This window comes from Pollicipes pollicipes, unplaced genomic scaffold, assembly GCF_011947565.3.
Source record: "Pollicipes pollicipes isolate AB1234 unplaced genomic scaffold, Ppol_2.1 Scaffold_4665;HRSCAF=5496_pilon_pilon_pilon, whole genome shotgun sequence".
NCBI lineage: Eukaryota > Metazoa > Arthropoda > Thecostraca > Pollicipedomorpha > Pollicipedidae > Pollicipes > Pollicipes pollicipes.
Genome location: NW_023596532.1, coordinates 271 through 13,348, shown reverse-complemented (window position 1 = coordinate 13,348; position 13,078 = coordinate 271). Strand labels below are relative to the sequence as shown.

General features: G+C 51.8%; 1 protein-coding gene across 1 annotated transcript; it reads right to left on the bottom strand.

Annotated features, from left to right (window-relative positions):
* Positions 1-370: 370 nt before the first annotated feature.
* On the bottom strand, positions 371-11,766 carry LOC119097888 (lymphokine-activated killer T-cell-originated protein kinase; the record flags this gene model as incomplete). The annotated part of the gene is given in 2 exon segments (XM_037220838.1): positions 371-649; positions 11,654-11,766. Coding segments are annotated over 2 exon segments (303 nt in total). The 3' UTR covers positions 371-455.
* Between the last annotated feature and the right edge of the window lie 1,312 nt (positions 11,767-13,078).

Below are 13,078 nucleotides of genomic sequence, written 5' to 3'. Positions count from 1 at the left end.
CAGCCCTGACCAGCAGTCCGGCCTCAGCAGCTCTGGCCGGCAGTCCGGTCTCAGCAGCCCTGGCCAGCAGTCCGGCCTCAGCAGCCTCTGCCAGCAGTCCGGCCTCAGCAGCCCTGGCCAGCAGTCCGGCCTCAGCAGCTCTGGCCAGCAGTCCGGCCTCAGCAGCCCTGGCCAGCAGTCCGGCCTCAGCAGCTCTGGCCAGCAGTCCGGTCTCAGCAGCCCTGGCCAGCAGTCCGGCCTCAGCAGCTCTGGCCAGCAGTCCGGCCTCAGCAGCTCTGGCCAGCAGTCCGGCCTCAGCAGCCCTGGCCAGCAGTCCGGCCTCAGCAGCCCTGGCCAGCAGTCCGGCCTCAGCAGCTCTGGCCAGCAGTCCGGCCTCAGCAGCCTCTGCCAGCAGTCCGGTCTCAGCAGCCCTGGCCAGCAGTCCGGCCTCAGCAGCCCTGGCCAGCAGTCCGGCCTCAGCAGCTCTGGCCAGCAGTCCGAGCGTCGATCGCCGGCGGGGCCGGTCGCAGCGACCGGAACAGCTCGACGCAGTGGGCGGCCGGCGGCCGGTCGGCAGCGCGCTCCGCTGAGCACACGGCGTAGATCTCGACGAACGGACGGTACTCGGTCATCACGGAGACCGAGTACTGCGGTAACGGCGGCGGCACCCCTGCAGACAAAGGCCAGAACCAGTCAGCACCTCTGCAGACGCAGTTCGAGACCAGTCAGCACCCCTCCGGACACAGGGTGTGACCAGTCAGCACCCCTGCAGCCGCAGAGTGTGACCAGTCAGCACCCCTGTAGCCGCAGAGTGTGACCAGCCAGCACCCCTCGAGACACAGGGTGTGACCAGTCAGTACCCCTCCAGACACAGGGTGTGACCAGTTAGTACCCCTCCAGACACAGGTCGTGACCAGTCAGCACCCCTCCAGACACAGGGTGTGACCAGTCAGCATCCCTGTAGCCGCAGAGTGTGACCAGTCAGTATCCCTCCAGACACAGGGTGTGACCAGTCAGCACCCCTCCAGACACAGGGTGTGACCAGTCAGCACCCCTCCAGACACAGGGTGTGGCCAGTCAGTACCTCTGTAGCCGCAGAGTGTGGCCAGTCAGTACCCCTCCAGACACAGGTCGTGACCAGTCAGCACCCCTCCAGACACAGGGTGTGACCAGTCAGCACCCCTGTAGCCGCAGAGTGTGACCAGTCAGCACCCCTGTAGCCGCATAGTGTGACCAGTCAGCACCCCTGTAGCCGCAGAGTGTAACCAGTCAGCACCCCTGCAGCCGCAGAGTGTGACCAGTCAGCACCCCTCCGGATACAGGGTGTGACCAGTCAGCACCCCTGTAGTCGCAGAGTGTGACCAGTCAGCACCCCTGTAGCCGCAGGTCGTGACCAGTCAGCACCCCTTCAGACACAGGGTGTGACCAGTCAGTGTACGCACATGTAGATACGCCCACAGTGCGACGCGATAGTTTGTTTGTTCGATAGTTCGATATTCTGTCAAAGCACTTGTAATCCTATTCAGCCGCCAGTGGCGGGATGGGTTTGTGTCGCTTTAGGCGCTCTCTTTTGGCCCGTCTGGGATGGCCGGCGGCCGATGGCAGCAGTCTGGATAAATGTCAGGAGACACCAGGGGGCAGGACGGACAGTGGCGAGCATGGCGGCAGGCACTTTCGCCACAAAATTATGCCGTTCCTACACTTTCATCATCACAACAAGCGCTGCTTAGCGTTGGCCATGGTCCCAGAAATCAGTCCCTTTAAAGGTTAGGGAGAAACCTTCAACAACACATAAAACATGAAAACATGTTGACGGTCGGGGGCAGGGAGGAAAAGCAGCGTTCCACGTTTGCGAAGCAGACATATCCGACGTCCGTCGCATTAGCGCCCGCAGTCGGCAGCATGCAAAGCTAAAGGAAAGATATTTTGTGGAACAATTTACAATTTCCCGGGGTCGGCACTGGCCCCTTTTACCATATATTTCCCTCCAAATTGCGCATGCGGCCCATGACCAAGTCAATTGGGTTAAAGGACATTTTTCGCGTTCGAAGATATTGAAGCAGACGTTAGATATGATGTGCTGCCAAAATAGCCGTACGAAATCGCCACCCTTGCACTCACTCGTGGTCCGTCAAACTCGCAGAGAGAGATAGCAGCACGATGCTGAGTGCTCGCTGGCCCAAACATCGCTATTTGCGTGTTTTGGTCCTTCTTCAAGTTGTTCCTGCATGCTTACCCGTGAGTTCAGGAACTTTACTATTATTCACGTACTCAGTTATGGCGTTTTTCTAACTTCATTCGATTGCAAGTCTTTAACCCGTAACAGCTAGCCATCTTATCCAGCTTCTAATACTACATACGATACAACAAACTTCGTGAATGAGTTGGCACAGCATTGATGGATAGCTAATTGGCGTCCATTATACCTGGTTATAGTGTGCACAGATACTAGACCCAAATGGCTCGACGATAATATTATGTTTAGCCTCGAACACCGCTCGGGCAGCGTGGTGCAAAGACTTGAATGATGTTGCTACGGCGTCGTGCATGTTTGAATGGTCTTGGAAAACTCGTCAGAAAGTAGTCCGCACAACTTCGCGGGCGTGTGGCTCGGAAACTAGACACAGTTCAAGGTCTTAAGAAGAGCAGGACTAAACCGCACCGGATGATCTTTGAAGTGTCTGCTTCAGTTCAAACCCTGTAAAATATGGAATACTCCATTCAATTCTTGAACGGGTCAGGGATAAATGATAGGGTGCCGATAGCGTAGCGGCTAGCCCATCTGCGTTAATCACTTGTGCGTCTGTGAAACAAGAGGTACGAGGTTCGATTCCCCGCGGTGCCCGCCTTTCCTAACAGGGTAAGAGGCAGTCGACATCATATTGCACCAGCAGCTAAGCGTGTCGTAAAGTCCCATGACGACAACAGGGGTAGATGACAGGGTAAAACTCCATCATTCGCGTACTGCAGTGACATGGGAACATGACGCACGTCGCACGAGTCAAACAAGGTAATAACACATCTCCTGTTCGGTGGCAGCATATGTAATGCTGGACCGATAGTATCAATTCGTGCTGGAGGCCGACCAAAAGAAATGAAGGGCTACACACAGAAATGGTACGTGATGTAATGTACACAATGTACACGGTGACAGTCGAGGGGGTTCCGAGAAATTTCTAATTTTGTCACACGTCAGTTGGTTTTTATCTGTGCCAGAAAAACACCACTTCGGAGATGGTCGTAACAGGCAGCTCAAGGCAAAATGGGATCAGTCCTAGCACAACGCGCTTCAGTGTGCATAAGACCACGTGGACGGGTAAAACGATCGTCAACTGCAAATCCGCGGAAGGGCGCGGGTAACGATCCAGCAGTGCTTTACCCCGCTCCAGGCCAGACGTGACAAGTCCCCCAGGGGAGAATACGGGGTTCTCAAGGAGCAATTGCAATGCAGTCAGATCATGTCTGAACAAAAGGGATTAACTGTCAGGCAGCACCAACATGTAAGCGCTGGGTGGAACGTGGTGTTTTCACCACACACACCGAACCAAAACTAGCGCAAATAGGAGCCCAAAACAGACAGTGCCTCCGCTGACATGTTACAACTCATTAACGCCAGACCATCAGCCACAACATTGCATTCTCGCAACCATGGCGTCGAGTGAAGTCTTTACGATGTGGTGGGCACTCTTCCTTGTGCGCGCGATTCGGGACGTTCGTTTGAAGGAAGAGCGGCTTATCTGATCCATTCTCCGACAACGCGTTTCAGATCATTAGCTTCAGTGGAGAGTTCTGTCTTGCAATGTCCGACACCAAGTGTTCGGTGCTCTGTTATCAGCGCTCTGTCTACCTATTCGCCATGCTTTGTTCCGTTCAAACGGAAACACGCTTCATCATGCCTAATCAGCCGTCGTTTTCACAATTTCGCACACGGGCTATCGTCGACCCCCTCATCGAGCATTTCCATGGCCAATGATGAGACGTTTGCGTACAAACTATTTAGATGTGGGGGCACGGTATTCATAGCAGTACAAGACACAACGAATGCATTGAGCGCGTGAGCCGGAAGGACGTTGCCAGGCGCATTTATGAGACCAAAGCTTAAACGGTGGCTTCCAGTGAAACAAATATCGTCAAGAGAACTTCAGCTGAGTTGAAGAGCGAAGGCCATAAACAGCGCATCTTACATAACCTCACTTTTAGCGAAGCCGCACACGTTCCCATCTGAAAGCCCGTTGTTTTGTGCAAGCCAACAGGGCAGCAATACGATACTAAAGATACTTCAGCCATTCGCATCATGCGAAGCACGTTCTAACCTTAAAAAGATAGGTGGTCTACAGGGCATCCCATTTGGGAGTCCCTGTTCCAAATGGGATGCAACAAGAATGGCAAGCGATCGTTTCGGAAAACGGCAACACCCCGGTACGGAGAGCGGTTGCAAGGTCTTACTTCGTTCGGTGAACGGTCCGGCGAGACCAGACACGTTCTGTGGTAACTATGCTGGTCTGAGATGTGTTGATGTATAAGAGATCGTGCGCTTTTCACCAGAAACACTAATTTAGTTCCAGAAACAGACTGATCAAAGTGGTGAAGTCCAGCGTTAGCGACTCTTTTTCTGGAGATGACTTCATCGGCACGAGGTGAGGTCCCAAAAGGCGCTGTTATGTAGCTCGGTACTGTCTTGCAGTCGGCTGCCGCCGGCCTTCCCGCCTCAGGAACCAACAAGAAAAGCTCGTTTGTGGCGTCGTACGTGCAAGCCCTGTAAGGATCGAACCTCACGAACGCCATGGCCACTGATCGCTCATATTGTCCCTGCAGTCGTGACGCTCTATACAGAGGCGCGCGGCGACATGTGTCGCGTTGACGTCATGCAACATAGTGGTATAACGGGATTACGAAATTTGAGGGGCATGACAATTGCAGGCAGCGTTAGCACGAAATACATAAATGAACGAAGATGTGTGTGAATAAGTAGTTACTTCCAGTCTCAACAACTTTGTTTAGTTAACCGCGTACAAATTGACGTGATTTTCCCTCGATTCCTGGCATTCATTTTTTTTTCATGTGCTCTATTATACTGTACACCTTCAAACTTTTGGTTTACAATGAGGTTGGTGGGTGGGTAGTGATGCGTTCACATATATAAAGAGTTGTACAGTTGAAAATATGGTGGCGCTGTTGGCCATTATAGCATTTTGACGACGTAAGCTATGCACAACATTATAAAACTGCCAATATTTCCGCTCTCTTGCGTCCTTGGCAGCATTGTGGTACCAGACTCCATGCCCAGTTCTCAGGCAACATATGGCATAAATATGTTTGGAGAGCCGATGCGGGAGGTGACTTCATCCAACGGTTTTTCGAAAACAGCAAAAAAAAAAAAACGCTGGCAGCAACACCTTTTCAGCACCTTTTTATCAATCTGGCATCTTTTGTGCAAATTTTAAGCATTGGTCTGCCTAGGTCATAGGCCAGGTCAAAGACGTCAACATCCAAAAAACTTTGACCTCATATTTTTGTGGTTCATTTACCACTGTTCAACTTGTTATATTACTAGAACATCATAGCACCTCCTCTTTTAAAATTTATTCCGAATGGTTTGTAAGGGTGACTTCGGATTCAGAGTACCTGCTAAGCATAGCTTGTTGCGTGTACCCCGAACCCACCACCCAAGCGTGCCGTTCAGTTCAACAGCTAATTTTGCCTCCGCCCTTTCGCCAGACAGGGATGCGGAGGGTTTTACGTGCCGCACAATGCTGCGACACGGCCGCCCCGGGTCTGGGTTGAACCTCGTTGGCCGGTTGCCAGCTGGCCTTTCCTTTTCAGTCGGGTCAAACAATGCGCCCACTCTGGGACTCGTACCCAGTGCCGCTGGATTACGAGTCCAGCATCTTTCCCCAAGACCACGGAGGCGGCATGAAATCAGATTGCATGTTTTAAGTCATTACAGATTTGCATGAAACATGCAAATCTGTAATGACTCAATTTAACCACAGATGACCTCCAGGTTATTTATGAACGTCATTTTTGTATCTGGAATACTTTTGTTCCATAGTTGCACCCGATGAAATAAACTTAGCCAGAAGCACATTGAAAAGAAAAGTATCACTCCTGTATGCTACTGGTGGACCAATTTTCAACGGTGACCTGATCTGACCTGACCCAATGGGGGAACAGAAATGGTCGGAATTAACTCCCCACAGTCCAAACGCTTATTTCCGAACCCTCAATATCCGTCTGGACGTGTTAACATACGTTTGTACTGTATGTGATGGAACGATCATTTTTGACGTTTTGTGACCTCTGGTGGCTTCAAATTTGACGTAATGTCAAAGTTTAGTGCACATTCTTGACTATTTGATGAGGCCTTCAAAACGACATCTTCGTTTTTCCCTTACGGCGTCTGGAAGTTGAAGATTCCAGGGGGGGGGGGAGGGATCAACTTCCCCCCACTGTCCCAACCCGGTCAAAAGATTAATATTATCACGCAGGGCGCGGGTCAAAGATTAATATCATCACCATAGGAACCCCCAACCCGTGACAGGCCATTACGCATTTTCCAAGAGCAGATGCGCAATGGATGCAAAAATCCCTTATTTGAACTGAAAAGTGGACGGTACTCATTTGGTGGCCAGTTGACGCACGCAATCCGCAGATACTTCTGGGGATCGAATTTAGGATCGCTGTAGAGCACTTATACAGTTTCTTATACAATCCTCTTCCAACACAGCTCTATGGTCTGGATAATAGTTTTACCGCAACAGAGAATGGTGAATAAAACAGTTGAATAGCAGTTCATTAGCATCCACGGCAATAGGCTGCATAACCGCATACAACCGTCGCTCGGTCATTCAGCCCAGGACTGCCATAGACGCGTCGCACGTGCGTTATTTTTCCTTCGAAGCATTCGGGCACCGTGGATTTCCAGACAATCACCGCCCAACATCGAGGAAATTTCCTCATTGGCAGCGTTATGCATGGACGGGAATCAGCAGTACGGCTCGCACGAGCTGTGCTTCATGAGGAAACCGCACCGGGGAAGCACGGCAACATATGTGTCCAGAGAAGGGCGTCACAAAAACGTCATCCTGACGAACTGGCGATGCACGTGCCGATAGATCAGCAGCTTGTAGAAAACCGCAAAGTTAAAATAACAATAAATCAAAGTCCAAATATAAAAATATAGTTTTTTTCTGTAGTACGGGCAAAACAATGAGATTAGAACACAGACACCCAGTCAGATTCTGGAAAACGAGCCTGCAGTAAGTCGGTGCGTGTACATCACCCAGGAGTCCATGAGGCAGGCAGCAGGCGCCAACAAACTCATATTTCCTTGGGTATCTGAATTCGCGTGCCCTAACAATCACTGAATGTTGGGTAGTGAAACAATCATGTGGCATCATAGATGACCCGCTACAGTGAGCCCACATGTCTGATAACATCTTCCATTTTGCAAGCACCCCGCGTGAAGCAGGACAACATTGCGGGCCGTTTGACAATGGAACGTCTCACACTTGACTGACAGACTGAACTTCAATCTGTCAGTGTATTGGCTGCAGGTTTCTGCCCGATACTATGCAATCCTTTGGCCGGAGGTATCGGCTACAGCAGATTGATTCATTCAATCGGGAGGAAGATTTGAGGGAGCCTGGCCGAAGGCAATTTGTTGTGTATCAAATTTTGTGTAAACACTATTTCCGATCCTTTTGATAACAAAAATTGACCAAAGTGCATAACTCAGGACTGGACACAAGCCGAAGTAAACTACACTTAAAACCCGCAAAGTTCGCATAGCTCTAGCTCTGTAATCTCAGGCCCCAGCCTATTGCATTGCAGACCACAACTTAGAGACGCGACTTGCACCCTTTACTTAGTGCTTGTGGAGCCACAAGCCCAACGCAACGCAACGTCCCGAAGGTAAATTTGCGCCGATTGCGTTGCGTTGAAATAGCTTGTTGGGCAAGCTAGCCTTAGATGATGTGCAGACCATACATTCTCTGACACTGCGCAGTTGTTAGGCAAGCTAGCCTTAGATGATGTGCAGACCATACATTCCCTAACACTGCGCACTTGTATCTGTTTGTTGTTAGGGCAAACTGAAAAATCGGCCAAAACCGTCCGATATGTGCGCTGCGCTTAAACACACGCGCCGGTGCCACGGATGAGAGCAGAGAAGTCCCGGTACAATATCCCCTGCTTTTCTCCTTTTATGGTATCTGGGGTCTGGTTGCAATCAATATTTTTATACGCGTCGATTCGATAAGTTTTGATTTAACCAGTATGTGATCGGGCCTGATGGGAAGGAAAGGTTCACGCCCGGCCGTGCAGTAGTTATGTTAACTGACACGCGCCCAACTAGCTTCCGAACCATAAAAACTTGCGCCTAAAACTGTGTGGATGGGATCCACGGCCGGGCTGACGCCAGATCGTAGCACCCAACCATCTGCGGGCAGGGTCTGGCGTGGTCAGCCGGCTTCAGTGGAACGTAGATGTTATCATGTGCTCGTATCGACCCTCTCCCTGAAAGCGTAATTGTATAATAATGGCCGCCGGGCGGGTCGCGTCAGGTGATATGTGATGCCGTTCGTAATGACCGCTACCGTGTCATACGAGAGCATGAAGTGCGGTTGTGGGACGTTTGACGATCACACAGGCATTAGGTTTCCAATCATTTGCATGGGCTCAACAAATCGTTCCAGTTAACACGCGCCCGAGTGGCCGGTTGGATACCCCTCATTCGGGTGGGGGTCAATTTACCCCCCCTTCTTGATATCTCAGAAACTAAGAGAGCTAGAGACATCAAATACACAGGGCGTGTTGACCTGTGCGTGAACTTACTTGTGTCAAAGTTTGGGGTTCCTAGGTCATGAATAAGGGTCAAATAAGATCACACAAGTTCAAACTCCAGGCTGGTGTCCAAAGCGCCCCCGAACCTACATACCTGCTGTAAGTAAAAGGTCACTGATGCGCATTTAAGGTCAGTGACCTGTTCTGACCTTCATGAAGTCCATGGAAGATGTATAATGCGGCTTGTGCTATCAGTAAGCCCGAAGTAAGTACCACAATCTGCCTCATACAGCAAGCTCTGAAGCAATATAACAGGTTGGTTTTGACCTTGGCCTAACACTCAAACCTGACTTAAGGTCAACTGAATTAATTAATTCAACTGTTGTGTTGCCTAAGAAAGTACCTCAGGGATATATGGCTTCATTGAACACTCAGCTGTTGCATCAGATTGAGTGATTCACAAGAAATTGGCTCCAATGAATCCATGGCATGACTTTGATCTGCTGTAGTTCGGTGACCTTACAAGGTACTTCTAAATTTTTGACACCAAACGATCAGCTAATTTTGTATACACCTACAAAATTTGGCGGGGCGTCTGTCTGGTGAGGGCATTACCAGACAGATGCTCTCACCGGACAGACGCCCTCACCAGACAGACGCCCTCACCAGTCGGGCACTCTCTCCAGACAGAAGGCCTAACCAAACAGACGCTCTAACCAGGCAGACGTCCTCATCCAAGAGGCGCCCTCACCAGACAGAAGGCCTAGCCACACAGATATCCTCACCAGACAGAAGGCCTCACCCGACAAACGCCATCACCAGTGTCTGCCTTCGATTCATCACCTGTTGCCAGGAGGCTTTGGGCCGCTTTAGGCGCCCGCTGTTTGTCTCTGACTGGGATGCCCGGCAACCCGTGGGAGCCGCCGCACTAGATAAGTTGACGTCAGAGGGCGTTAAGCTTTGGCTTTCGCTACATTTGTCGTTGCCCCAAATTTCATGATTGTATGGTGCTATCAGAACTCACGCAACAAACACCGCTTAGTGTGGGCGCTGATCTCAGAAATCCATCCAATGGCCATTCAAAATTAATCGGAACTCTCCCTTTTGTCATAGATCCATCGATTACAGCGCCCGCCTCCAATCAGCCTGTGGTAAGTTGGTGGGTTCGGCTCGGTTGGGCGCTCGCTATTTGCCCCTAACCTTTCGCCACGCAATTCTGCCATTACAGTGAAATTCCACAATCGGATGTTGGGGTCAGGGGTCACGCAACCCTCCCTGGTAGGAGTTGGCTCTAGCCCCAGACATCCGCCAAAGCAAAACGCTGAGGCCTGCCGTGCATCAAATTTGGCCTTTGTGGTCAGTCTGTCACGAGCAAATCGAATCAAAAGAAGGAAGGTCGTCGGATCCACGTTCTGCGCTCGACAGCGCGAGACCACCCGCGCACAGCTACAGACGGCGCTCGACAGCGCGAGACCACCCGCACACAGCTACAGACGGCGCTCGACAGCGCGAGACCACCCGCGCACAGCTACAGACGGCGCTCGACAGCGCGAGACCACCCGCGCACAGCTACAGACGTGTATCCCAATACCCATCCCATCTCGTCACAAATGGCTCTGATGCAGTCGACGTTTGCGCGTTTCATCTTCCGCGGCATTGACATGTACATTTACATTGTAAATTTGCATTACATTACATTACCGCATGTACACTGACGTGGAAGCTAAGAATTCCACCTTAAGGTTGTTCCTAAACCGTCTTAGTGCTGCGCCCCTGCAACCCTGGGTTACCGAGACATCGCGGACTGCACGGCCGAAGGATCTGAGGAGGGAACACCAGGAGAAACACGCGACCTTTGGAATAGTGATGGGTTGGAACAATCTAGGAAATCGCCCTGGTTGCAGTACTTGTGGCTTGGTCGTTGCCACCGTCGACAGCACCGGGAAACCTGCAGCGACTCACGTGTTCAGCAGTTGGCATAGGTAAGCAGACATTTTGCTTGCGGTTGTGACCAAGTAATTTAGAGAACCAAACGTAAGCGTCTTAGTTGCACTTTGATGGTTTAATTGGGCTTTACACCTGCATGATTCTCAGGGCCCTTCCCGCATTGTTTGACGTAATGCTCAAAACGTTGCTTTCGGCGCGAGTTCCGAACTGTGCGACCTGGGTCACTTCCCGGCCGCCTTCTGGCGTCGTGCCAGGCCTGACGGATTGGAGCTCGCCTCGCGTTTTGTCGGGCGTAGATCGGACACCGTGCGATGGGTCCCACATCCCGATGCGGTCAGCCTGCCGGTCGCCGCCTAACGCCAGTCCTGGAAAACGCCTCGAAGCCGGAGCGTTCTGCGCGTGGCTTTCGTTGGCGTGGCGTGACGTGCGGTACACGTCGGCCGGGGCGCGTGGCAAAGCGGTTCGGTTCCTTTTTGTCTGGCGGCGGCGGCGGCGGCTGGTGGCGGCGTGAAATACGGGCCTGGCTTTGACCGGCGTGGACAGCGTGCCACGTGCGGAGACCGCTCGCGCAGGAATGAAAATTTGCTGGAGAGACTCACTCGTCATTCGGAAATTTGAACCACGTGACATCATTGCGTCCCATTCCTAGCAGCCGTTACAAACCAATATGCTGATGGCGGCGGTGGCGACGGCGCCGTGATTTCTGCAATATTTTATTTGTATATTTATTTTATCTTTATTTCTATTAATTCCTAACACGAAAAATATTGCAATCCGCACAATTACCAGGCCTCGCATAAGCTGCTGGCAGAGCAAAACCCAAGTGAATGCGCCAAAGTCGTTGCTAAGCATTCCCCTTCAATCATCGCTAAACCTTTCGGCGAGCCTTTTTTGACACAGCCACCTCAGTGGACAGGAAAGACAGAGGACGCTCAGTGCTCACCCATCTGCGATTCGAAGTACGAATCGCTGCAGTCCGAGTCGTCCAGGTCGCTGACGTCACTGCTCATGTCGGGCAGGTCCGAGGCGTGTGGCATCTCCAAAGCGAACATCTCCCTGAGGAGCGGCCCCAGTACGGTGCGTCAGTGTCCGCCGCCCAGAGCGAACATCCCTCTGAGGAGCGGCCCCAACACGGCGCCAGCGTCTGCCGCCGAGAGCAAACATCTCACTGGTGAGCAGCCTCAACACAGCGTCAGTGCCCGCCGCCCAGAGCGAACATCTCCCTGAGGAACGGCCCCAACACGACGTCAGCGTCTGCCGCCGAGAACAAACATCTCACTGAGGAGCGGCCCCAACACGGCGTCAGCGTCTGCCGCCGAGAGCAAACATCTCACTGAGGACCGGCCCCAACACGGCGTCAGCGTCTGCCGCCGAGAACAAACATCTCACTGAGGAACGGCCCCAACACGACGTCAGTGTCCGCCGCCGAGAACAAACATCTCACTGAGGAGCGGCCCCAACACGGCGTCAGCGTCTGCCGCCGAGAGCAAACATCTCACTGAGGACCGGCCCCAACACGGCGTCAGCGTCTGCCGCCGAGAGCAAACATCTCACTGGTGAGCAGCCTCAACACGGCGTCAGCGTCCGCCGGACGGCGGGGGGCCGTGCGTCGCACTTCACCGACGAGCGTGGGGCGGGTTTGCGGGCTGAAGTTCATCGGACAAAGGCTCATAGGACGGTCGCTCATTAGGCACTCAGGCGTATGGGCAAATCTCCGACGAAAGAACTTCGTGTAGGGCAAAATTTTGTCTCGCAGAAGTTTGTCTGCCTAACGTTCGTCTAAGGATAGGCTCGCCTGGGGATAGGCTCGTCTAGGGCAAAAGTCGCTACGGCAAAAGTTCATTGCATTGCAGGAGCTCATCTTGAGCAAAAGTTTGCATGTAAGAAATAAAAGGTTTGTCCATGACAAATGTTCGCATCGCAGAAGCTCTTACAGATCAAGCGTTCGTCTTGCGCGCAGATTTGTACTTGAGTCCAGTCAGATGGAATCTATTCCGATTCCAGTGTATCGCGCTCGAAATGTTGTTCGATTCTGAATTCAGGCAACTTGTTGAAACTGGCACTGATTCTGTGCTTCGAATCAAAATGCTCTTCCTGAAGATAATGCGTTAAGATTTGCGTTGAAACGAGATCGATTTTACAATCAAACACGTTCTGTTTGGCATTTGTCATTATGGTGTTTGCCACTTGAACCTCCGGCTTAAGACGTCTTAAATTTCCTGGCAACCTAGAACAAATGCGTCACACTCCTGCCAAGCCTTGTCAATCCAGGCACACATCACAGCTTCAGGGGGAAATTTTATTTTATTGTGCGCAATTATTGTGCGTAAGGCTGAGTGGTTGGTGCTAACTTGGCCAAACGGGATAG